General features: G+C 63.9%; 1 protein-coding gene across 1 annotated transcript in view; it reads left to right on the top strand.

The window, feature by feature from the left end:
* ASIC4 (acid sensing ion channel subunit family member 4) overlaps nt 1-21,607 on the top strand; it is an 85,315-nt gene extending 63,708 nt beyond the window's left edge. Inside the window, exons 5-10 of the mRNA XM_078854751.1 lie at nt 1,671-1,727; nt 2,142-2,295; nt 3,316-3,407; nt 16,929-17,008; nt 18,759-18,863; nt 20,800-21,607. Coding sequence (XP_078710877.1) covers nt 1,671-1,727; nt 2,142-2,295; nt 3,316-3,407; nt 16,929-17,008; nt 18,759-18,863; nt 20,800-20,913 — 602 coding nt within the window. The 3' untranslated portion in view covers nt 20,914-21,607. The remainder of the gene's footprint in view (nt 1-1,670; nt 1,728-2,141; nt 2,296-3,315; nt 3,408-16,928; nt 17,009-18,758; nt 18,864-20,799) is intronic.
* Nucleotides 21,608-26,593: the final 4,986 nt, after the last annotated feature.

The raw sequence follows: 26,593 nt of genomic DNA, 5'->3' as shown, positions 1-26,593 counted from the left end.
CCACCCTGTGCCAGGTGAGACCTCCCCACCCCGCCCTGTGCCAGGTGAGACCCCCCTGCCCCTGTCCTGTTCCAGGTGAGACCCCCCCACCCTGCCCCCCCATCCTGTGCCAGGTGAGACCCCCTGCCCCCATCCTGTGCCAGGTGAGACCCCCCAACCTGCCCCCCCATCCTGTGCCAGGTGAGACCCCCCCACACTCTGCCCTGTGCCAGGTGGGACCTCCCCACCCCGCCCTGTGCCAGGTGAGACCCTGTCATGGAGTCCCCGGGCGATGCTCTGGATCTGCTCCCCATGAAGCCAGGCAGGACTCTGGGGGAGTCTCCTCTCGGGGAGTAGCCTGTCTGCAGGACACACAGCTCCCCCGGCTTCCACCTTCCTGGGTCTGACCTCGGAGCATTCAGCCTCCTCTGCGCCTCCGTGCGCTTCCCACAGCGAGTCCGCCCAGGCGGGGTCCTGGGGGGGCCAGAGGGTCGTGCACCCCAACTTCGCAGTCAGACGGGACTCTCAGCCAGCCGGGAAAACAGAAGGTTTATTAGACGACAGGAACATGGTCTAACACAGAGCTTGCAGGTGCAGGGAACAGGACCCCTCAGCTGGGTCCATTTTGGGGGGCCCTGAGCCAGACAACCCCGTCTGCCCTTCACTCCATGTCCCCAGCCAGCCCCAAACTGAAACTCCCTCCAGCCCCCCCTCCTCTGGGCTCTGTCCCTTTCCCCGGGCCAGGAGGGCACCAGATTCCTTTGTTCTCCAACCCTTTAGCTCTCACCTTGCAAAGGGGAAGGGCCCAGGCCATCAGTGGCCAGGAAACAGGGTGTCGGCCATTGTCTGTGTCCAGACCCCTGCACACACCTGCCCTCTAGGGCTCTGCAATGATCATACACCCTTACCCCACCCCCTAGATACTTAAGAACTGCCTAGGGGAAACTGAGGCACCCCCACACTATTCAGAGGAAACGTTAAGAACAGTCCCACTTCGTCACACCCATCACTTAGATACTTGAGTAGCACATGGGGGAAACTGAGGCACACACCATATTCAGAGAAGACATGAAGAACATTCCCACGTCGTCACAGCCCTGCTGCTGCCCCCGTAACTCTCGGACAGACTTGGAGCTTCGCTTGGGCCTGGAACCTGCCTCTTGGCCTGGCCACCCTCCTGCAGCTGCGCAATGAGTGTCAGGGACTCACGCTCTCTCTCAGCTCCATGCGGTCCCTGGGGGTCCACTCTCCACGGGGCTTCCCCCCAGGAGTGAGACCCCTCGGGGGCCTGACCCACTGACGGGCCTCCCAGAGCCTGTCCCCACGCTGGGGCATGACCCCCATCCTGCGGGTCCGTGACAGCCATGTCCCGTGGAAGGGAGCCTGTGGAGGGTGCTGGGGGAAGAGGGGGTTTTGCCCTGGCAGGAGGAGGAGCTGCAGGGCTGAGGGGGGGCATCCGAGGGACGGGGCACCCCAAGGCTGAGCAGAGCACCCCAGGGGGAGGGAGCACCATGGGATCAAAGGAGGCACCCTGGGGGGAGGGGATGCTGTGGGGCTAATGGATGCCCTGGGGGGCCCAGGAGGGTGCCCTGTCGGGAGGGCAGCCCGGCACCCAAGGTTGGCAGCGGCTCTGGGACAGGCCGGGGCTGGCAGGGATCCGCGGGTATCGCTAACCGGGTTCCTTCTCCCAGGGAACGAGTCCATCTGCTCGCCCAACGTCTACATCGAATGCGCCGACCAGACGCTCGGTAGGTGCCCCCCCAGGGACCCCCAGGGTCAGCAGGGAACGGGGGGCGCTGCGGGGAGGGGGAGGGGCATCAAGCATTGTGGGCAGGGGGAGGGGCAGCTGGCAGTTCAGGAAGGGGGAGGGGCAGCTGGCAGTTCAGGAAGGGGGCGGGGCAACTGGCACTGCAGAGAGGGGGAGGGGCAGCTGGCAGTTCAGGAAGGGGGAGGGGCAGCTGGCAGTGCAGGAAGGGGGAGGGGCAGCTGGCACTGCAGAGAGGGGGAGGGGCAGCTGGCACCCAGGGAGGGGCAAGAGGGGGCGGGGGGGAACACCCCGCGCGTGGGGCTGTGGGGCCCACCCTGCCCAGCGTGCGGGGGCTTTGGGGGCGCGTGGGGCGGGGTGTGGGGCCCGATGCCCATGCCCTGCCGTGTGCGGGCAGACGCGGCGCTGGAGGACCCCCAGGAGCGCTGCAGCTGCCCCACGCCCTGCAACCTGACCCGCTACGGCAAGGAGATCTCCATGGTGCGCATCCCCAACAAGGGCTCGGCCCGCTACCTCGCCCGCAAGTACCACCGCAACGAGACCTACATCCGGTGAGCGCCCCCAGCCCCCTGCCCCACAGCGCCCCCTGCCTCCTGCCCCACAGCGACCCCCTACCCCACAGCGCCCCCCTGCCCCAGCCCCCGCTACCTCGCCCGCAAGTACCACCGCAACGAGACCTACATCCGGTGAGCGCCCCCAGCCCCCTGCCCCACAGCGCCCCCTGCCTCCTGCCCCACAGCGACCCCCTACCCCACAGCGCCCCCCTGCCCCAGCCCCCGCTACCTCGCCCGCAAGTACCACCGCAACGAGACCTACATCCGGTGAGCGCCCCCAGCCCCCTGCCCCACAGCGCCCCCTGCCTCCTGCCCCACAGCGACCCCCTACCCCATAGCGCCCCCCTGCCCCAGCCCCCGCTACCTCGCCCGCAAGTACCACCGCAACGAGACCTACATCCGGTGAGCGCCCCCTGTCCCCTGCCCCACAGCGCCCCCTACCTCCTGCCCCACAGCGACCCCCTACCCCACAGCGCCCCCCTGCCCCAGCCCCCGCTACCTCGCCCGCAAGTACCACCGCAACGAGACCTACATCCGGTGAGCGCCCCCTGTCCCCTGCCCCACAGCGCCCCCTGCCTCCTGCCCCACAGCGACCCCCTACCCCACAGCGCCCCCCTGCCCCAGCCCCCGCTACCTCGCCCGCAAGTACCACCGCAACGAGACCTACATCCGGTGAGCGCCCCCTGCCCCCTGCCCCACAGCGCCCCCTGCCCCAGCCCCCGCTACCTCGCCCGCAAGTACCACCGCAACGAGACCTACATCCGGTGAGCGCCCCCTGTCCCCTGCCCCACAGCGCCCCCTGTCCCCTGCCCCACAGCGCCTCCTGCCCCACAGCGCCCCCTGCCCCCTGCCCCACAGCACCCCCCTGCCGCAGCCCCCCAGTTCCCACTGCCCCCAGTGCCCACTTGACCCTGCCCCCCAGTGCCCCTCCTGCCCCCACAGCACCCACTGTGCCCGCAGCGACCCCCCCTGGCTGTGCCCGTGCCGAGCCCCTGTTCCCGTTTGTCCCGCCCGCAGAGAGAACTTCCTGGTGCTGGACATTTTCTTCGAGGCGCTGAAGTACGAGGCCATCGAGCAGAAGAAGGCCTACGAGCTGGCGGGGCTGCTGGGTGAGTCGCTGGAGCCCCCGCGCCCCGGCCCCGGGCACCCCCTGTGCTGCCCCGCCCCATCCCCCCTCCCCTCGCGCCCCCGTCCCGGTCCCCCCACCCGGGGTGCCCCCATCCCATCCCTCGCACCCCCGTCCCCGAGCACCCCCCGCGCTGCCCCGCCCCATCCCCCCACCCCTGTGCCCCCATCCCCGGGCACCCCCTGCGCCACCCTGCCCATCCAGGGTGCCCCCATCCCATCCCTCGCGCCCCCGTCCCCGAGCACCCCCCATGCTGCCCCGCCCCATCCCCCCACCCCTGTGCCCCCATCCCCGGGCACCCCCTGCGCCACCCTGCCCATCCAGGGTGCCCCCATCCCATCCCTCGCGCCCCCGTCCCCGAGCACCCCCCATGCTGCCCCACCCCATCCCCCCTCCCCTCGTGCCCCCATCCCCGGGCACCCCCCATGCCACCCTGCCCACCCGGGGTGCCCCCATCCCATCCCTCGCACCCCCGTCCCTGGGCACCCCCTGTGCCACCCTGCCCATCTGGGGCGCTCCCGCCCCGTCTCCCCCCCCCTCGCGCCCCCATCCCGGGCACTCCCCATGCCATCCCGCCTACCTGGGGTGCCCCCATCCCATCCCTCGCACCCCCATCCCTGGGCACCCCCTGTGCCACCCCGCCCCTTCCCCCCATCCCCAGCACCCCGTCCCTGGGCACCCCCTGCACCACCCCGCCCCATCCCCCCACCCCCTGCGCCCCCATCCCTGGGCACTCATGCCACCCTGCCCACCCGGGTTGCCCCCACCCCATTCTCCCACCCCTCGCACCCCTGTCCCTGGACACCCCTGCACCACCCCGCCCATCCTCCCACCCCCTGTGCCCCTGTCCCTGGGAACCCCCTGCGCCACCCTGCCCCATCCCTCCACCCCATGCGCCCCCCATACCCGGGCACCCCTGCGCCGTCCCGCCCAGTCTGTGGTGCCCCCTCCCCATCCCCTCGCCCCTACCCCCGGCCGCCCCAGGACACAGCCCGAGGGAACCTCTCACCTCCCCGCGGGGCGGGCGCTGATGGGTCCCGTTCCCCGCACACACCCGCAGCCCCCAGCCACAGCGGGTCCCCACGGCCGGTAATGGAGGGACGGGGGCGCTTGGCCCTGGGGTGCCCTGCGTGGGGCAGATGCCTGGCAGGGCCATGGGGCAGCATTCGACTGGCTGTAATAACCCCCCACCCCACTCCTCTCCCATGCCCCACACTGTCCCCTCCTCCCCCCCACTGCCTGCCAACACCTCTGTCACGGAGTGTGGGGGAGTCCAGGCCCTGCACCCCTCTTCCTGGGATCCACTGAGACTCTCAGCCAGCCAGTAAAACAGAAGGTTTATTGGACAACAGGAACACAGTCCAAAAACAGAGCTTGTGGGTACAACCAGGATCCCTCAGTCAAGTCCTTCTGGGGGGCAGGGAGCTTAGACCCCAGCCCTGGGGTTCCCTGCGTTCCACCACCCAGCCCCAAACTGAAACTAAACCCCCCCAGCAGGTTCCCTGCTGCAGCCCCTGTTCACATTCCTGGGCAGAGGTGTCACCTCCCCCTCCCCCTCCTGGCTCAGGTGACAGGCTCTCAGGTCTCCCCTCCCCAGGGCACATTCCCAGGTCAACACTCCCCCCTCCCTGCTGAGTCACATCCTCACATCTCTCCCCCCTTTGCGACTGAACTGAGCGGGGTCACGCTGACCAGTGACCTGGGGAAGTTCGGGGCCCCCTCTCCGGGACAGCGCATCCGCTATCAGGTTGGCCCTTCCCTTCACGTGGACCACGTCCATGTCGTAATCCTGCAGGAGCAGGCTCCATCTCAGGAGCTTGGCGTTGGCTCCTTTCATCTGGTGCAGCCAGGTCAGGGGAGAGTGGTCGGTGTAGACGGTGAAGTGCCGCCCGAAGAGATAGGGCTCTAGTTTCTTGAGGGCCCACACCATGGCCAGGCACTCCTTCTCGATGGCTGCGTAGTGTTGCTCCCGGGGTAGCAACTTCTTGCTCAGGTACACGATGGGGTGTCTCTCCCCCTTTTCATCCTCCTGCATTAACACCACCCCCAGTCCCGTGTCTGAGGCGTCGGTGAACACCACAAAGGGCTTGTCAAAGTCTGGGTTTGCCAGAACTGGGCCACTGACCAGAGCCTTCTTCAGCGCCCGGAAAGCCACCTGGCACTGTTCGGTCCAGACCACCTTGTCTGGCTTCCCCTTCTTGCATAGCTCAGTGATGGGGGTGGCGATGGCACTAAAGCGGGGCACAAACCTTCGGTAGTATCCTGCCATCCCAATAAAGGCTTGGACCTGCTTTTTGGTGTGGGGAGCGGGCCAGTCTCTGATCCCAGCCTCCACCTTGGCTGGTTCCGGCTTTAGGCGGCCGCTCCCCACCCGATGGCCCAGGTAAGATACTTCCGCCATCCCCACCTTGCACTTCTCCGCTTTTACAGTCAGCCCAGCCCCCTGGAGTCGGTCCAGCACTTGTCTAACCTGGGACACGTGGTCCTCCCAGGTCTGGCTAAAGACACAGATGTCATCAATATACGCCACAGCAAAACTCTCCATCCCCCTCAGGAGCTGGTCCACTAGGCGCTGGAAGGTGGCCGGCGCTCCCTTGAGGCCGAAAGGCAGGGTCAGGAACTCATAGAGCCCCAGAGGGGTGATAAAGGCCGATTTCAGTCGGGCATCTGCATCCAGCGGCACTTGCCAGTAGCCCTTTGTAAGGTCCATGGTGGTAAGGTACCGAGCTCCTCCCAGCTTGTCTAGGAGCTCGTCCGGCCTGGGCATGGGGTAGGCGTCAGATACAGTGATGGCATTGAGCTTCCGATAGTCCACACAGAACCGGACCGACCCGTCCTTTTTGGGGACCAGCACCACCGGCGAGGCCCAAGGGCTGGCCGATGGCTGGATCACCCCCAAAGCCAGCATGTCCCGGACCTCTCTTTCCAGGTCCTGAGCAGTTTTCCCTGTGACTCGGAAGGGGGAGCATCTTATCGGCGGGTGTGACCCTGTCTGCACCCGGTGGACAGTCAGATTAGTGCGTCCAGGCTGGTTGGAAAACAGCTGTCGGTACGGATGCAGCACCTCCCTGACCTCAGCTTGCTGGGCAGGGGTTAGCTGATCCGAGAGGGGAATTGTTTCCAGGGGGAAACCAGCTCTGGTCCCAGGGAATAGATCTACTAAAGGGTCATCTCCCTGCTCTTCCCACTGTCCACACACGGCCAACACCACATTCCCCCTGGCATAATATGGCTTCATCATATTCACATGGTACACCCGGCGGTGGTGCGCCCGGTTCGACAGCTCCACCACATAGTTTACCTCATTGAGCTGCTTGACGACCTTGAAAGGGCCCTCCCAGGCGGCCTGTAGTTTGTTCTTTCTCACTGGGATGAGAACCATCACCTGATCCCCGGTGGCATAGGCACGGGCCCGTGCCGTGCGGTCATACCAGACCTTCTCCTTCCTCTGGGCTCTGGCCAGATTCTCCCTGGCCAGGCCCATGAGTTCAGCCAGTCTCTCTCGGAAGATCAGGACATACTCCACCACTGACTCTCCATCGGGAGTGGCCTTCCCCTCCCACTCGTCTCTCATCAGGTCCAGGGGGCCCCTCACCCTCCTGCCATATAACAGTTCGAAAGGCGAAAATCCGGTAGACTCCTGGGGCACCTCCCTGTACGCGAACAGCAGGTGAGGTAAGTACTTGTCCCAATCCTGTGGGTGCTGGTTCATAAAGGTTTTCAGCATCATCTTTAGCGTCCCGTTAAACCTCTCCACCAGCCCATTGGACTGGGGGTGATACGCTGAGGCCCAGTCGTGCCGGACCCCACATTTCTCCCACAAGCACCGGAGCAGGGCCGACATGAAGTTGGAGCCTTGGTCTGTCAAGACTTCCTTGGGGAACCCCACTCGGCTGAAAATGGTCAGGAGCGCATCGGCCACGGTGTCTGCTTCAATGGAAGCTAAGGGCACTGCCTCGGGGTAGCGGGTGGCAAAATCTACCACCACCAGAATGTATTTCTTCCCCGACCGGGTCGTCTTGCTGAGAGGCCCCACGATGTCCATGGCCACCTTCTGGAAAGGCTCCTCTATGATGGGCAAAGGTCTCAAAGCCGCTTTCCCCTTGTCCCGGGCCTTCCCCACCCTCTGACAGGGGTCACAGGATCGGCAATACTGCCGGACCGTGGTAAAGACCCCGGGCCAGTAAAAGTTCTGTAGCAACCTCTGCCGGGTGCGCCGGATTCCCTGGTGCCCTGCGAGGGGGATGTCATGGGCCAGGGACAGGAGCCTGCGGCGATACTTCTGGGGGACCACCAGCTGCCTCCTGATCCCACAGGACTCTACTTCCCTTGTGGGAGCCCATTCTCGGTACAGGAACCCCTTCTCCCACAGGAACCTCTCCTGGCAGCCTCTCCTCATGGTCCGTACCACCCTGAGGTCGGCCAGGTCCCTGAGCTTCCGCAAGGAGGGATCTTTCCTCAACTCGGCCTGGAACTCAGCGGCTGGGGCAGGGACGGGGCCCGGTTCCCTCTCGCTGGCCAGGTCTGAGGCCTCCGCCTCTCTAAGCCGTGCCCCTCGGCCCTCCCTCCCCACCAGGGTAGGGTCCTGCGCCTCCAGTGCGGTACCCTCCCCGAGGTCAGGGCGCAGTGCCCCTCGCCGGCTCTGGCTACGCGTCACAACCAGGGCGGCCTGGGGCTTGCTTGGCCAGTCCTCTAGGTCTCCCCCCATCAAAACTTCAGTGGGCAAATGGTGGTGTACCCCCACATCCTTGGGGCCCTCCCTGGCCCCCCATTTCAGGTGTACCCTTGCCACGGGCACCTTAAAAGGGGTCCCGCCCACCCCTGTCAGGGTCAGATAGGTGTTGGGCACCACCCGATCTGGGGCCACCACCTCGGGCCGGGCCAGCGTCACCTCCGCGCCCGTATCCCAGTATCCATTGACCTTCCTCCCATCCACCTCCAGGGGAACAAGGCACTCGCTCCGGAGGGACAGCCCCGCACCCACCCTGTAAACTGAGCACCCTGAGTCCGGAGCCTCCAGCCCTCTGGTGGAGCTGGCCTGGGGTACTCTTCCCTCCTGTGCAGGTGGTAAACTGGTAGGCCCCCTTTCCTGGGTCGTCTGCCCCTCGTCCAGCTGGGTCCCTACCCAGTTAACCCTGGGTAGGTTGGGTCTGCTCAGTTTGTCCCTGAGCCCGGGGCACTGGGACCGTACGTGGCCTCTCTGGCCACAGTGATAGCAGCTCAGGTCACGTTGGTCCCCTCGAGCGGGTCGGAGGGGCCCGACGCCAGGCGTTCCCCGTGGGAGGGGGTTCTCCCTATTTCCCTGCTGGGAGGTCCCGTGGTGACTCTCTCTCTGCATCGGGGGGGGCCTGTTCTTTTGGGGCTCCTCCCGGCTACCCCCTGACCGACTGTTCACAAACTCGTCGGCCAGCTGCCCTGCGTGCTGGGGGTTCTCGAGCTTTTTGTCCACCAGCCACAGCCTCAGGTCGGAAGGGCACTGATCATACAGTTGCTCCAGTACGATTAGGTCCAGCAGGTCCTCTTTAGCTCGGGCCCCAGCTGTCCACTTGCGGGCATACCCCTGCATCCGGTTGACCCGTTGTAGGTAGGTGACCTCCGGCGTTTTACGCTGACTCCGGAACCTTCTCCGGTACATCTCGGGGGTCAGCCCAAACTCAGGGAGCAGGGCCTGTTTGAACAGTTCATAGTCCCCTGCCTCCGCCCCTGTCATTCGGCTGTACACCTCCACGGCTTTGGGGTCCAGTAAGGGGGTGAGGAACTGGAGCCTGTCCGCAGGGTCAACCCTGTGCAGCTCACAGGCATTCTCAAAGGCCGTCAGGAAGCTATCCATGTCCTCCCCCTCCTTCCGCTGGGCCAGGAAGCACTATTCAAAGTTCCTTGCAGTCTTGGGTCCCACCTCACTCACCGCAGCCGGGTCCCACTGCTCCTCAGCCTGGCCAGCTCCAGTTCATGCTGTCTTTGTTTCTCCTTCTCCTGACGCTCATGTTGACGTTGTTTCTCCTTCTCCTCCTGCTCATGTTGACGTTGTTTGTCCTTCTCCTCCTGCTCATGTTGACGTTGTTTTTCATGATCCTCCAGCTCCCTCATTTTCATCTCCCTCTCCCATTCCAGCCGCCTCCGCTCCAGGGATGGGGAGCTCCGCCGGGAGGATCCCCTGCTGGGTGCCGGGGTCAGGGTGCCCTCGGTATTCGCTGGGCTTCCCCCAACCCCTCCCCCGGACATAGGTAGGAAGGGTCTCGGGATGTCCTCAGCAGCAGTCTGACCCCTCCCAGCCCGGTCAGGCCCCAGGGCCCACGCTGCGTCTGCCGGGCGGCTTCCCTCAGGGACAGGGATCGGGTCATCCAAGCGATCCCCCTCCTCCAACTGGGCAATCAGCTGTTCCTTGGTGGACCTCCCGATGCGCAGCCCCCTCTGCCTGCACAGCTCCACCAGGTCGCTCTTCAGGCGTTTAGCGTACATCTCCCTGCTGGCCCCTCGCAGGCCGGGCAGCTTCCCACGGTTTCCAGGAAAAGCCCCTCGTGTGCCAGTCCTTCTCGAGGTCACCACCTCTTTGCCAGGGTCGAGCTGCAGATTCCTCCGCCCCTGGGACCGCTCGCTGCAATCCCCCGGGGGACCCTGTTACTGCAAAAGTCTTTCTCTCTGGTCACACATTCCCAGGGGTTAACCGCCCCCCGAAACCGTCTCTCTCTGAATCTTCAGCACGCCTGGTCCCCGTCAATTCCCCTTCGTTTTACTGCTCCCCAGTCACTTACTGCAGGAAGCGCCGTTCACGGGGTGCAGTAGATCCCACCCCTGCCACCAGTTGTCACGGAGTGTGGGGGAGTCCAGGCCCTGCACCCCTCTTCCTGGGATCCACTGAGACTCTCAGCCAGCCAGTAAAACAGAAGGTTTATTGGACAACAGGAACACAGTCCAAAACAGAGCTTGTGGGTACAACCAGGACCCCTCAATAACGTCCTTCTGGGGGAGCAGGGAGCTTAGACCCCAGCCCTGGGGTTCCCTGTGTTCCTCCCCCCAGCCCCAAACTGAAACTAAACTCACCCAGCAGGTTCCCTGCTGCAGCCTGTCTTTACATTCCCGGGCAGAGGTGTCACCTCCCCGTCCCCCTCCTGGCTCAGGTGACAGGCTCTCAGGTCTCCCATCCCCAGGGCACATTCCCAGGTCAACACTCCCCCCTCCCTGCTGAGTCACATCGTCACATCTCTCCCCCCTTCGAGACTGAACTGAGCGGGGTCACGCTGACCAGTGACCTGGGGAAGTTCGGGGCCCCCTCTCCGGGACAGCGCGTCTGCTATCAGGTTGGCCCTTCCCTTCACGTGGACCACGTCCATGTCGTAATCCTGCAGGAGCAGGCTCCATCTCCGGAGCTTGGCGTTGGCTCCTTTCATCTGGTGCAGCCAGGTCAGGGGAGAGGGGTCGGTGTAGACGGTGAAGTGTCGCCCGAAGAGATAAGGCTCTAGTTTGGGTCTAGTCTAGTTGAGGGCCCATACCATGGCCACGCACTCCTTCTCGATGGCCGCGTAGTGTTGCTCCCGGGGTAGCAACTTTTTGCTCAGGTACACGATGGGGTGTCTCTCCCCCTTTTCATCCTCCTGCATTAACACCGCCCCCAGTCCCGTGTCGGAGGCGTCGGTGAACACCACAAAGGGCTTGTCAAAGTCTGGGTTTGCCAAAACTGGGCCACTGACCAGAGCCTCCTTCAGCGCCCGGAAAGCCTCCTGGCACTGCTCGGTCCAGACCACCTTGTCTGGCTTCCCCTTCTTACATAGCTCCATGATGGGGTGGCTATGGCGCTAAAGTGGGGCACAAATCTTCGGTAGTATCCTGCCAACCCAATAAAAGCTTGGACCTGCTTTTTGGTGTCGGGAGTCCCTGATCACCTCCACCTTGGCTGGTTCCGGCTTTAGGTGGCCGCTCCCCACCCGATGGCCCAGGTAAGATACTTCCGCCATCCCCACCTTGCACTTCTCCGCTTTTACAGTCAGCCCAGCCCCTGGAGTCGGTCCAGCACTTGTCTAACCTGGGACATGTGGTCCTCCCAGGTCTGGCTAAAGACACAGATGTCATCAATATACGCCACGGCAAAACTCTCCATCCCCCTCAGGAGCTGGTCCACCAGGCGCTGGAAGGTGGCCGGCGCTCCCTTGAGGCCGAAAGGCAGGGTCAGGAACTCATAGAGCCCCAGAGGGGTGATAAAGGCCGATTTCAGCCGGGCATCTGCATCCAGCGGCACTTGCCAGTAGCCCTTTGTAAGGTCCATGGTGGTGAGGTACCGAGCTCATCCCAGCTTGTCTAGGAGCTTGTCCGGCCTGGGCATGGGGTAGGCATCAGATACAGTGATGGCATTGAGCTTCCGATAGTCCACACAGAACTGGACCGACCCGTCCTTTTTGGGGACCAGCACCACTGGCGAGGCCCACGGGCTGAATGACCCCCAAAGCCAGTATGTCCTGGACCTCTCTCTCCAGGTCCTGAGCAGTTTTCCCTGTGACTCGGAAGGGGGAGCATCTTATCCGCAGGTGCGACCCTGTCTGCACCCGGTGGACAGTCAGATTAGTGCGTCCAGGCTGGTTGGAAAACAGCTGTCGGTACGGATGCAGCAACCCCCTGACCTCAGCTTGCTGGGCAGGGGTTAGCTGATCCGAGAGGGGAATTGTTTCCAGGGGGGAACCAGCTCTGGTCCCAGGGAATAGATCTACTAAGGGGTCATCTCCCTGCTCCTCCCAATGTCCACACACGGCCGCCACCACATTCTCCCTGGCATAATATGGCTTCATCATATTCACATGGTACACCCGGCGGTGGTGCGCCTGGTTCGACAGCTCCACCACATAGTTTACCTCACTGAGCTGCTTGACAACCTTGAAAGGGCCCTCCCAGGCGGCTTGTAGTTTGTTCTTTCTCACGGGGATGAGAACCATCACCTGATCCCCGGTGGCGTAGGCACGGGCCCGTGCCGTGCGGTCATACCAGACCTTCTGCTTCCTCTGGGCTCTGGCCAGATTCTCCCTGGCCAGGCCCATGAGTTCAGCCAGTCTCTCTCGGAAGATCAGGACATACTCCACCACTGACTCTCCATCGGGAGTGGCCTTCCCCTCCCACTCGTCTCTCATCAGGTCCAGGGGGCCCCTCACCCTCCTGCCATATAACAGTTCGAAAGGCGAAAATCCGGTAGACTCCTGGGGCACCTCCCTGTACGCGAACAGCAGGTGCGGTAAGTACTTGTCCCAGTCCTGCGGGTGCTGGTTCATAAAGGTTTTCAGCATCATCTTTAGCGTCCCATTAAACCTCTCCACCAGCCCATTGGACTGGGGGTGATAAGCTGAGGCCCAGTCGTGCCGGACCCCACATTTCTCCCACAAGCACCGGAGCAGGGCCGACATGAAGTTGGAGCCTTGGTCTGTCAAGACTTCCTTGGGGAACCCCACTCGGCTGAAAATGGTCAGGAGCGCATCGGCCACGGTGTCTGCTTCAATGGAAGCTAAGGGCACTGCCTCGGGGTAGCGGGTGGCAAAATCTACCACCACCAGAATGTATTTCTTCCCCGACCGGGTCGTCCTGCTGAGAGGCCCCACGATGTCCATGGCCACCTTCTGGAAAGGCTCCTCTATGATGGGCAAAGGTCTCAAAGCCGCTTTCCCCTTGTCCCGGGCCTTCCCCACCCTCTGACAGGGGTCACAGGATCGGCAATACTGCCGGACCGTGGTAAAGACCCCGGGCCAGTAAAAGTTCTGTAGCAACCTCTGCCGGGTGCGCCGGATTCCCTGGTGCCCTGCGAGGGGGATGTCGTGGGCCAGGTACAGGAGCCTGCGGCGATACTTCTGGGGGACCACCAGCTGCCTCCTGATCCCACAGGACTCTGCTTCCCTTGTGGGAGCCCATTCTCGGTACAGGAACCCCTTCTCCCACAGGAACCTCTCCTGGCAGCCTCTCCTCATGGTCCGTACCACACTGAGGTCGGCCAGGTCCCTGAGCTTCCGCAAGGAGGGATCTTTCCTCAACTCGGCCTGGAACTCAGCGGCTGGGGAAGGGATGGGGCCCGGTTCCCTCTCACTGGCCGGGTCTGAGGCCTCCGCCTCTCTGAGCCGTGCCCCTCGGCCCTCCCTCCCCACCAGGGTAGGGTCCTGCGCCTCCGGTGTGATACCCTCCCCGAGGTCAGGGTGCAGTGCCCCTCGCCGGCTCTGGCTACGCGTCACAACCAGGGCGGCCTGGGGCTTGCTTGGCCAGTCCTTTAGGTCCCCCCCATCAAAACCTCAGTGGGCAAATGGTGGTGTACCCCCACATCCTTGGGGCCCTCCTTGGCCCCCCATTTCAGTTGTACTCTTGCCACGGGCACCTTAAATGGGGTCCCACCCACCCCCATCAGGGTCAGGTAGGTGTTGGGCACCACCCGATCTGGGGCCACCACCTCGGGCTGGGCCAGCATCACCTCCGCGCCCGTATCCCAGTATCCATTGACCTTCCTCCCATCCACCTCCAGGGGAACAAGGCACTCTCTCCGGAGGGACAGCCCCGCGCCCACCCTGTAAACCAAGGACCCTGAGTCCAGAGCCTCCAGCCCTCTGGCGGAGCTGGCCTGGGGTAATCTTCCCTCCTGAGCAGGTGGTAAACTGGCAGCCCCCCTTTCCTGGGTCGTCTGCCCCTCGTCCAGCTGGGTCCCTACCCAGTTAACCCTGGGTAGGTTGGGTCTGCTCAGTCTGTCCCTGAGCCCGGGGCACTGGGTCCGTACGTGGCCTCTCTGGCCACAGTGATAGCAGCTCCGGTCACGTTGGTCCCCTCGAGCGGGTCGGAGGGGCCTGACGCCAGGCGTTCCCCGTGGGAGGGGGTTCTCCCTATTTCCCTGCTGGGAGGCCCCCTGGTGACTCTCTCTCTGCATCGCGGGGGGGGGGGCCTGTTCTTTTGGGACTCCTCCCGGCTACCCCCTGACCGACTGTTCACAAACTCGTCAGCCAGCTGCCCTGCGTGCTGGGGGTTCTCGAGCTTTTTGTCCCCCAACCACAGCCTCAGGTCGGAAGGGCACTGATCATACAGTTGCTCCTGTACGATTAGGTCCAGCAGGTCCTCTTTAGCTCGGGCCCCAGCTGTCCACTTGCGGGCATACTCCTGCATCCGGTTGACCCGTTGTAGGTAGGTGACCTCCGGCGTTTTACGCTGACTCCGGAACCTTCTCCGGTACATCTCGGGGGTCAGCCCAAACTCACGGAGCAGGGCCTGTTTGAACAGTTCATAGTCCCCTGCCTCCGGCCCTGTCATCCGGCTGTACACCTCCACGGCTTTGGGGTCCAGTAAGGGGGTGAGGAACTGGAGCCTGTCCGCAGGGTCAACCCTGTGCAGCTCACAGGCATTCTCAAAGGCCGTCAGGAAGCTATCCATGTCCTCCCCCTCCTTCCGCTGGGCCAGGAAGCACTTATCAAAGCTCCTTGCAGTCTTGGGTCGCCCTGCACTCACTGCAGCCGGGGCCCCACTGCTCCTCAGCCTGGCCAGCTCCAGTTCATGCTGTCTTTGTTTCTCCTTCTCCTGACGCTCCCTCTCCTTCTCCTCCTGCTCATGTTGACGTTGTTTCTCCTCATGTTGACGTTGTTTTTCATGATCCTCCAGCTCCCTCATTTTCATCTCCCTCTCCCATTCCAGCCGCATCCGCTCCAGGGATGGGGAGCTCCGCCGGGAGGATCCCCTGCTGGGTGCCGGGGTCAGGGTGCCCTCGGTATTCGCTGGGCTTCCCCCAACCCCTCCCCCGGACATAGGTAGGAAGGGTCTCGGGATGTCCTCGGCAGCAGTCTGACCCCTCCCAGCCCGGTCAGGCCCCAGGGCCCACGCTGCGTCCGCCGGGCAGCTTCCCTCAGGGACAGGGATCGGGTCATCCAAGCGATCCCTCTCCTCCAGCTGGGCAATCAGCTGTTCCTTGGTGGACCTCCCGATGCGCAGCCCCCTCTGCCTGCACAGCTCCACCAGGTCGCTCTTCAGGCGTTTAGCGTACATCTCCCTGCTGGCCACTCGCAGGCTGGGCAGCTTCCCACGGTTTCCAGGAAAAGCCCCTCGTGTGCCAGTCCTTCTTGAGGTCACCACCTCTTTGCCAGGGTCGAGCTGCAGACTCCTCCGCCCCGGGACCGCTCGCTGCAATCCCCCGGGGGACCCTGTTACTGCAAAAGTCCTTCTCTCTGGTCACACATTCCTAGGGGTTAACCGCCCCCCGAAACCGTCTCTCTCTGAATCTTCAGTACGCCTGGTCCCCATCAATCCCCCTTCATTTTACTGCTCCCCAGTCACTTACTGCAGGAAGCGCCGTTCACGGGGTGCAGTACATCCCACCGCTGCCACCAGTTGTCACGGAGTGTGGGGGAGTCCAGGCCCTGCACCCCTCTTCCTGGGATCCACTGAGACTCTCAGCCAGCCAGTAAAACAGAAGGTTTATTGGACACCAGGAACACGGTCCACAACAGAGCTTGTGGGTACAACCAGGACCCCTCAATCACGTCCTTCTGGGGGAGCAGGGAGCTTAGACCCCAGCCCTGGGGTTCCCTGTGTTCCTCCCCCCAGCCCCAAACTGAAACTAAACCCCCCCAGCAGGCCCCCTCCTGCAGCCTGTCTTCACATTCCTGGGCAGAGGTGTTACCTCCCCGTCCCCCTCCTGGCTCAGGTGACAGGTTCTCAGGTCTCCCATCCCCAGGGCACATTCCCAGGTCAACACTCCCCCCTCCCTGCTGAGTCACATCCTCACACACTCTCACTAGCCCCCCCACGACTCCCCCCCTCCTCCCCCACTGCTCGCCAACACCCTCCCGCTGCCCCCTCCTCCTGCCTCCTCCCACTCTCACTAGCCCCCCCACGGCTCCTCCCTCCTCCCCCCACTGCTCCCCAACACCCTCCCGCTGCCCCCTCCTCCTGCCTCCTCCCACTCTCACTAGCCCCCCCACAGCTCCCCCTCCTCCCCCCACTGCTCGCCAACACCCTCCCGCTGCCCCCTCCTCCTGCCTCCTCCCACTCTCACTAGCCCCCCCACAGCTCCCCCTCCTCCCCCCACTGCTCCCCAACACCCTCCCGCTGCCCCCTCCTCCTGCCTCCTCCCACTCTCACTAGCCCCCCCACAGCTCCCCCTCCTCCCTCCACTGCTCCCCAACACCCTCCCGCTGCCCCCTCCTCCTGCCTCCTCCCACTCTCACTAGCCCCCCCACGGCTCCTCCCTCCTCCCCCCACTGCTCCCCAACACCCTCCCACTGCCCCCCCTCCCACTCTCACTAGCCCCCCCACAGCTCCCCCTCCTCCCTCCACTGCTCCCCAACACCCTCCCGCTGCCCCCTCCTCCTGCCCCCTCCCACTCTCACTAGCCCCCCCGCACGCCTCCCCCCGGCACCAGTGGCTCTGGGGAGTCAGTCAGGTGCCCGCCCTGGCAATGCCCGTCCCCCCGGGTCCTGTCCCGGCCGCAGGGCTGAGCCGGGCTGGCTCTGGCAGCCCCTTCCCCCCGTGCCCCCCAATCCCCCGTGACCAGCTCCCTCTCTGCTGCCAGGGGACATCGGGGGGCAGATGGGGCTGTTCATCGGCGCCAGCGTCCTGACCATCCTGGAGATCCTGGACTACGTCTATGAGGTGAGCACCAGCGTGGGCCTGGGTGCGGGCGCTGCGGGAGGCACAGCAGAGCACCCATCTCTCGCCCCCCATTGCAGCTCGGGGCTGAGTGCCCGCCCTGGGCACCGGTGGGGCCGGACGGCTCTGCCCGGGGTGTCGGCTCCACACCGCCCCGTCATGGCATCCCCGGGCCATGCTCTGGGACTGCTCCCCACAAAGCCAGGCAGGACTCTGGGGGAGTCTCCTCTCGGGGAGCAGCCTGTCTGCAGGACACACAGCTCCCCCGGCTCCACCTTCCCGGGTCTGACCTCGGAGCATTCAGCCTCCTCTGCCCCTCCCTGCGCTTCCCACAGCCAGTCCGCCCAGAGGGTCCTGCCCCCCAACTCCGCAGTCAGACGGGACTCTCAGCCAGCCAGTAACACAGAAGATTTATTAGACGACAGGAACATGGTCTAACACAGAGCTTGTAGTTGCAGAGAACAGGACCCCTCAGTCGGGTCCATTTTGGGGGGCAGTGGGCCAGACAACCATGTCTGCCCTTCACTCCTCATCCCTAGCCAGCCCCCAGCTGACTCCCCCTCTCTCCACTCCCTCCTCCTCTGGGCTTTGTCCCTTTCCTGGGCCAGGAGGTCACCAGATTCCTTTGTTCTCCAACCCTTTAGCTCTCACCTTGCAGGGGGAAGGGCCCAGGCCATCAGTGGCCAGGAAACAGGGTGTCGGCCATTCTCTGTGTCCAGACCCCTGCACCCACCTGCCCTCTAGGGCTCTGCAATGATCATACACCCTTACCCCACCCCCTAGATACTTAAGAACTGCATAGGGGAAACTGAGGCACCCCCACACTATTCAGAGGAAACATTAAGAACAGTCCCGCTTCGTCACAGCCCCCTGCAAGCCCCTAGTGTTCTTTGAGCTGGGGTGGGGGGACTGATCTCCCCATGGCTCATATCCCCCCTGCCCCATGACGCCCGGCGAAGGAGCAGGCGGCCGGAGGGGGGGAGCTCCGAGATGGACAAAGGAGGGGCTAACCCACCACCCTGATTGAGTATGTGTGAATGTGCGTGTCTGGTCTTGTGTACACATGTGTCTGGGCGTGTCTGTACACGTGTCTGGATGTGTGTACATGTGTGTCTGGGCATGTCTGTACACGTGTGTCTGGGCTGTACACGTGTCTGGGCATGTGTACGGGTGGTCTGTACATGTGTGTCTGGGCTGTACTCGTGTGTCTGGGCATGTCTGTACACGTGTCTGGATGTGTGTATATGTGTGTCTGGGCGTGTCTGTACACGTGTGTCTGGGCTGTACACGTGTCTGGGCATGTGTACGGGTGGTCTGTACATGTGTGTCTGGGCTGTACTCGTGTGTCTGGGCGTGTCTGTACACGTGTCTGGGTGTGTGTATGGGTGGTCTGTACACGTGTGTCTGGGCGGTCTGTACACGTGTGTCTGGGCTGTACACGTGTCTGGGCATGTCTGTACACGTGTGTCTGGGCTGTACACGTGTCTGGGCATGTGTACGGGTGGTCTGTACATGTGTGTCTGGGCTGTACTCATGTGTCTAGGCGTGTCTGTACACGTGTCTGGATGTGTGTACATGTGTGTCTGGGCGTGTCTGTACACGTGTCTGGATGTGTGTACATGTGTGTCTGGGCATGTCTGTACACGTGTGTCTGGGCTGTACTCGTGTGTCTGGGCATGTCTGTACACGTGTGTCTGGGCGGTCTGTACACATGTGCGCTGAGCAGCCCCCCCCCACGCTCTCGCCCGCCCAGGTGATCCGGGACAAGGTGAGCCGGGCTCTGGGCCGCTCCAAGCCGCCCCTGAGGAAGCCAGCGGGCAGCATCGCCACGCTGGGGCTGGAGGAGCACAACGATCAGGTACGCGGCCCCCGGGCGTGGTGAACAGGCCCAGCCAGCGACACCGGGCGGGAGGACGGTGGGTGAGGCGGGGGGGGGGCTTTTTGGGTGGGGGGAAAGGGGCCTGGACAGTGAGACGCCCGGGGCAGGGTGGGGGGAGTCTAAGCACAAAGAGGGGGATTTTGTAAGTGCGGCGCTGACGGTTCTCACCCCTTGTCCCCGCGCCGCGGGGCTGAGATCAATGCTGCTGGGTCCCTGCACGGAGGCGGCTCCCTGCCAGGCTGGGCACGGCCCCAGACCCACCATCAGGCTGGGCACCCCCCGCTCCCCAGCCCCGTGGGGCTGGGCATGGCAGGTCGTTCAGCACGTCCCGCTCCCCAGACACGCTGGGTTTTACGCCGTCTCAGACCATGGGGATTTCAGGCTGGAAAGGCCCAGCTAGTCCTGCCCCCGCGCTGGGCCGAGACCAAGTAACCCCAGTCTGTCCCCGCCAGGGCCTTGGCCCCTCCCGGGTCGGGGGCTCCACCGGCTGCCCTTTGCTGCGGCCCGTCGCCCCGGCTGCCTGGGCAGGTGCCCGCTAGTGCTGGCCGAGGTCTCTGCTTGTTACAAGGGGGCCCTGCGGCCCTGAGACTGGCCCACGGCGTCAGCCCCCGCCTCTGTATTTGGGGTGCATTAGCGGAGCTAGGCTGGAGCCCAGGCCCCGGGGCTGTGTCATGGGCGCGGAGTGACCCACTGTGCAATGATGCTGGTAATCGCTCGCCCAGTGTCGCGAACTCGGCCGCTGTGGCCGTCAGCACCGGCTGGATTTAGTTTAATTTCCTCCTAGTGCAAAAATCAAAGTCATTAAAACTCCTTGGAAAGGCTCATTGCTCGCGTCTGTGCGACCAGCAGCAGGGACCAGGGACCCCTCCCAGGCCCCAGGGAAATCAGCCCAGGGGCCGGCTGCCTGCCCGGGGGCCTGGGGCTCTGCTGGCTGCAGGGGCTGGTGGCCGTAGCTGGCGATCGACTCGTCCGGCGCCCCCCAGCCCGAGCGACAGGCGGGTCTGGGGCTGACGGTGCTCTCGCTCTGGGGTCAGTCAGGGGTAGCTCTGTGCGCGGCCGCGGTGTGACGCCAGGTCCCAGAGAGTGGGGGAGACCAGAACCCGGCCCCTAGTGAGCGGCACGTGCCAGGCCCGGTGCTGACTGTCCCTGGGGGATGCCCGTGGCTGCCCCGTCACCGCAGGAGCATGGTGGCCAGGCCGCGCTGCCCCCTGCTGGGCAGGTAGGGCCGGTGTCCGGCAGGTGCCCTTGTCATGCCCGCATCGTGATCACGCTGCAATTGCTCTGGGACAGGCGTTACAGCGTCACTGGTTCCTCCGAGCGAGGGGAGATGGAGGGGGCTGGGGGGAGGGCTCCCGGCCCTGGGGGCTGAGGGCTGGGGGGAGGGCTCCCGGCCCTGGGTGCAAATGGCTGATACAAACAACCCAGCGGAGTCGCTCTGTATGGGGCTGGTGTGTCCAGTGCCCCGGTGCCCGGCTGCAGCCAGGGACCCTGGGGGGTCGTTTAATCTCCAGCTGGTGGAGTGAGGGGGGAGCCAGGCCCAGGCTAACGGCGAGGGGTGTTTGTCCCCTGCATGGATGGGGCCTGGTCGGACCCTGCCCTGGCTGTAACCACGTCCCCACACACACGTGGCCGGTGTGGCGAAGGCAGGGCCGGAGACAGCCCCCTGGGGCCTGTACCGCGGCTGGATGGCACCGGGCTCCTCGCCCTGCCCTGGGCTCTCAGGGACGGGCAGGGCCTCGCCAGCAGGAGGTGCAGAAACACCTGGGGGAGGGGGAACGTACGGCCCAGCAGAGCCGGCCCACGGGCCTCGCAGGCCGGGAGGGGTCTCGCGGGGGGGGGGGGGGGGGCACCAGGCCTAGCTCCCTGGGGGGCAGGGGGACCCCGGCTGCGGTGCTGACAGTGCCTTCCCCTGCAGAGCCCCTGCGGGACGCTGGGCCGACACGCCGAGGGCACCTACAGCACCAGCATCCTGCCCAACCACCGCCACCGCGACGCCCACCAGGGCGTCTTCGAGGACTTCGCCTGCTAGGCCGGGCTCAGCACTGCGGGCGCAAAGGGCCCCCCAGCCCCACGGGCTGCACGGAGAACGGCACCAGCGCCTGGCACGGTGGGCACCGGGCCCATCCCCTCCCCAGCCGGCCCCCCGCCCCAGCCCGTCAGCCACACCTGGCGCCTCCCGGAGAGGCCGTAGATGCTTTGGACCCTCACCCCTGCCCGCTCCCCTCCCGCCCGGCCCCAGGACCGGCCCAGCACGGCAGCCCCACGCCCAGCCAGCGCCGGGGTTGGCCCAGCACGAAGCACCCAGCGCAGAACAGAGCCGTGCAGCCCTGCCCCAGGGAGCAGCCGGCCTGGACAGACGTGGCACCGGCCGGAAAACAGCCCGGCCCGAGGATCGGGCCCAGCACGGGGACCGGGGGACGTGCCGGGGGGGGCAGGGACCATGTGTAAATGCTGCATTTGGCTGTGGAGGTGAAACCCCGCCCCCAGTGTGGATGAACACCTCCCCCCCACACACCCCGGGGTGGGGGGCTGCAGCCCACTAGCTCCCACCCCACGGGGAAGGGGCCTCGCTCAGAACAGCCTTGGGCCGCCTAGAGCCTCCCGCCCAGCAAGCGCCCCCTGTGGCTGCACCAGCTGGCTGCATGACCCCCCCCCGTGCCAACTACCCCCACGCATGCCCCGTCCTGCACCCCCATCCCAGTGCACCCCCCCGAGCTCCCCACACCCCCACCCCAATGCAGCCCAGTCCACGCACAGACCCACTTCTGTCCCCCCCCCCGGCATTGCTGCCCCCCCATCTCTATTCCTTCCTGTGCCCCACGTAGCCCTCCCCCACCCCGGGGATCGGTGCGTCCCGCCGAGCCCCTCTACACCTGCCCCCTACCACTGCTGCCCGTAACACACGTCTCCTGGGCCTGTGGCCACCACGGGCCGCCTGGCTCCTGCCGTGCCCACCGGGGTGCGGGGGAGTCACGGGCCGGTCCCCGTCAGAGGCTCTGACGCTGTCTGGGAAGGGGGCCCAAAACACCTTGAGCCCTGGGAGGGGGCAAGCTGGGTCTCGGGCCCTGGTCCAGTGCCCATAGTGGAGGGGTGGGCAGGGCACAGCCTGACCTACTTCCCCTTTTCCCTTCGCTGGGCACTGCCACCGACTGTGGGCACAGCCCCCCCAGAGCTCCCCACAGCCCCTCCCGGCCCATCTCCCCCCCCATCCCTGGGTGCTGAGCGCCCGCTGTCCCCCCCCAGACTGTGTGTTTGTGCCCCGAGCCCTGCGCCCCTCGCAGCCCATCTCCCCACACCCCATCCCTGGGTGTTTGTGCCCCAAGACCTGGGCCCTGCCCCGAGCCCTGCACCCCTCACAGCCCATCCCCCCGCACCCCATCCCTGGGTGTTTGTGCCCCGAGCCCTGCACCCCTCACAGCCCATCTCCCCACACCCCATCCCTGGGTGTTTGTGCCCCGAGCCCTGCACCCCTCACAGCCCATCTCCCCACACCCCATCCCTGGGTGTTTGTGCCCCAAGACCTGGGCCCTGCCCCGAGCCCTGCACCCCTCACAGCCCATCTCCCCACACCCCATCCCTGGGTGTTTGTGCCCCGAGCCCTGCACCCCTCACAGCCCATCTCCCCACACCCCATCCCTGGGTGTTTGTGCCCCAAGACCTGGGCCCTGCCCCGAGCCCTGCACCCCTTCCAGCCCATCCCCCCCACCCCATCCCTGGGTGTTTGTGCCCCGAGCCCTGCGCCCTGCCCCGCTCGCCCCTCCCAGTGCTCAGGTCTCCGCACTGCCTGTGTCATCCGACAAACCCCCCACCCCAGAGCTCCCACTGCCCTGCGCCAGCTGGGCCCTGGGGTGCTGCTGGGTGGGTGGGGTGAGGCAGGGCACAGCCCCTCGGGGGCACCAGGTGTGTGTGAGGGGCAGAGCCCAGCCCCGAGGGGTCACCGCGGCAGCAGGGTCCTGGCCGGGGGGGCAGCACCTTGCACTGTAGTTACAGACTCTGCTCCCGGGGTAACAGGCCAGCACCAGGACGTGGCTGCAGGGGAGGGGGGCGGGGGTGTCACTGTGTGAGCATTGGGCAAGGGAGGGACACCCCCTTCCTACCCCTGCAGGGGCTCTTAGCCCTCCAGCCCCTTCGCTTTCAGCCCCAGGCCCAGCCGTTGGGCTTGGTGCCCTGTGCTCCCTTCCCCACCCCCAGCTGCAGGGAGTGGGGAGGGGAGGGGTGTGATGGGGGAAGGGTCCCCCCTTGAGTAGACACCTCCCCCCCGCGCCCCCCGTGGCTCAGAGCAGCCCCCAGGCTGGGCACAGACTGAGCTCCTGGGAGCATCCCGACAACCTCAGGCCGCCGTCCCGGCATATCCACGGCCACGCGCTCCCTGCGGGGCTGGACAGACAGACACACACGGCCACGCGCTCCCTGAGGGGCTGGACAGACAGACACACAGGGCCAGGCACTCCCTGGGGGGCTCACAGACAGACAAGGGGCCATGTGGTCCCGGGGGCCTGGACAGACAGACACACATGGCCACGTGCTCCCTGGGGGGCTGGATAGACAGACACACACGGCCACGCACTCCCTGGGGGGCTGGACAGACAGACACACAGGGCCAGGCACTCCCTGGGGGGCTCACAGACAGACAAGGGGCCATGTGGTCCCGGGGGCCTGGACAGACAGACACACATGGCCACATGCTCCCTGGGGGGCTGGATAGACAGACACACACGGCCACGCGCTCCCTGAGGGGCTGGACAGACAGACACACAGGGCCAGGCACTCCCTGGGGGGCTCACAGACAGACAAGGGGCCATGTGGTCCCGGGGGCCTGGACAGACAGACACACATGGCCACATGCTCCCTGGGGGGCTGGATAGACAGACACACACGGCCACGCGCTCCCTGAGGGGCTGGACAGACAGACACACAGGGCCAGGCACTCTCTGGGGGGCTCACAGACAGACAAGGGGCCATGTGGTCCCGGGGGCCTGGACAGACAGACACACATGGCCACGTGCTCCCTGGGGGGCTGGATAGACAGACACACACGGCCACGCACTCCCTGGGGGGCTGGACAGACAGACACACAGGGCCAGGCACTCCCTGGGGGGCTCACAGACAGACAAGGGGCCATGTGGTCCCGGGGGCCTGGACAGACAGACACACATGGCCACGTGCTCCCTGGGGGGCTGGATAGACAGACACACATGGTCACGCGCTCCCTGGGGGGCTGGACAGATGGACAAGGAGCCACATGCTCCCTGGAGGGCTGGATAGACAGACACATGGCCATGTGCTCCCTGGAGGGCTGGACAGACGGACAAGGAGCCACATGCTCCCTGGAGGGCTGGATAGACAGACACATGGCCATGTGCTCCCTGGAGGGCTGGACAGACAGACACAGGGCGACAGGCGCCCCGGGACGCACACACAGAGCGCTGTGCACCCGGCTGTGTGCAGGGCCATGCTGACAGACCTGCATGAAGCCTGGATTCGTGGGCCCACGGTGCCATGAACCCGCGCATGGCGCAGTCCCGGGGCTCGGGGAATGTGCCCCGGGGCACCCCTGGGAACAGCCTCACAGGAGCACCCACAAAGGGGTGCGCACTCAGACACAGCCATGCGCCCACGTGGGCACCTGGCCGGCCCACGCCCCAGGGCCCTGCAGCCACAGGCTGCCCGTGCTGTGCGCCTGGCTGCCCCCAGGGCTCACACATTTGGCTGTGTCGGAGCTGAGCTGCCAGCACAGGCCTGGCAAGGGGGTGTCTGGATACAGGGGGAAAGACCCCCCGTGTGGGAACAACAGGCCTGCAAGCGGGGCAGGAGGCTGAGCACCTGGGAGCATCCCAACGCCCCCATGCCACAGCCCCGGTCTGTGCACAACCACATGTCCCCCACCACACACACAGCCACGCGGTCCCTGGGGATGGACAGACAGATGCACACGGCCGCTGTTGAATCAACCAGGCAAGGTACTAACAAGCTTCAACAGCACTTTGTTTTCAAAGTGGAAACCCCTTTCCCAAGCTGCTGCTGCACCCTCTGTAGCTCTCTCCCAGCCTCTCAACTCCTCCCCACTCCTTCCTGTTTCCTGTCCTTTCACACTCCCAACGGCCAGTGCGCCCAATTCTAATCATTACAAGCAGCATCTAAACACCACATTCCCTCCTCTCTTAAGAAACTCTCCCAATTACAATAAACATTATTGTTCTAACCACAGGAACAAATATGATGCAAGACACTATACTGTTGGCAGAAATATTACACTGAAAACACTGTAGATACCACATAGTCCAGACAGGTGGTCGTCTGGGTCTGACAGGCCGTCTCTCAAGCCCCGGTTCCAGGGCAATGTCTTGTTCTGTGGATACGACGGTGAAGTCATCCAATGCAGACTGGGTGTTGGCATAAGCTCCTCTTAGTGCAAAGGCAGATGCAAGATAAGAAGCATTCCATACCCCCCCATCAGAAAGTCGATAGGTGTAAGGTCCCTTCTTCTCTATGATTTTAAGAGGAGCTGTGAATTTATAGTCCCCTTTATGTAAAATTCCGGGTTTTCGTATTCTAACAAAGGAACCACACTCAACCTTTGGTTCCTTAGCACCCCCTGCTTGTCTGTGAAAGCCTTAGACTTTGCTTGGTTCTGTTCAACTGTTTTTCTCACATCATCCTCGGTTGGGACATCAGGTCGTGCCTTTAACAATCCAGCAATGTTTGGTTTAGTATTCATCTGTTTCCCACGCAGTAACTCTGCGGGTGATCTTTGCGTTGTGGCATGTTGTGTAGCCCGGTATGCTTGCAAAAAATCAGTAGTGAAGGGTATCCACAATTGCCCTTCCAGTTTAGCCGTTTGCAAACTCTCTTTCAAACTTCTGTTAAACCGTTCGATTTCCCCATTGGCTTGCGGGTAGTATAGGGATGATCTTCTGTGTAAAATGTTCCTCTCTGCTAGAAAAGTTTCAAGCTCCAGGGAAATAAATTGACTACCATTATCTGAAACCAGTTTTTGGGGTTACCTTCCCTGCCAAAAACTGAAGAGAGGAACTTAATTACTGTAGCAGAAGAGATTTGCGATGTAAACACTACCTCCGGCCATTTACTGAAACAGTCTATTAAAGTGATGGCATAATAACAGTCACTTGGAGCAGTATCAAAGGGTCCTACAATGTCAATCACCACTTTTTCCCATGCAGCTTCAGGAAGAGGAACAGGCTGTAATGGAGGGGTACATGTCACTGCTGTCTTATCATGCATTTGGCAAGTGACGCAGGATTTTATGAGTGCTTCAGTTTGATAGTCCATCCCTGGCCACCAATACAGATCCCATAGTCAGTGTTTGGTTCGGACAATTCCTTGATGAGTATCGTGTGCCAGGTGTATGAGTTTTGACTGTAATTCTTCTGGCCCAAGGAGCCGGTGTGTACCTCGTCGCACACAGCCATCAAAGAAAGTTTATCTGGAACTCTAAAATAAGGCAGCAAAACTGGGTCAAGGTTTTTAGGGTGACCGGGCCATCTCTTTGTCAGAAATTCCCCATAGTTTTTGTTGAATTGGACAAGCTGAACAAGCAGCTTGAAATTGTTCTCTTGTAACTGCAGTGAGAGTGCTTGTAATAAGTGCAACCACAACATCCTCATCCTCTGGTGGACCCTCTGGTGAAGGCAAAGGCAGGCGAGAAAGGCAATCAGTGACCACGTTTTGGTTCCAGGCTTATATTCCCA

This window comes from Lepidochelys kempii, chromosome 11 (genome assembly GCF_965140285.1).
Source record: "Lepidochelys kempii isolate rLepKem1 chromosome 11, rLepKem1.hap1, whole genome shotgun sequence".
NCBI classification, from domain to species: Eukaryota; Metazoa; Chordata; order Testudines; family Cheloniidae; genus Lepidochelys; species Lepidochelys kempii.
This window is presented reverse-complemented; position numbering and strand designations above follow the sequence as displayed.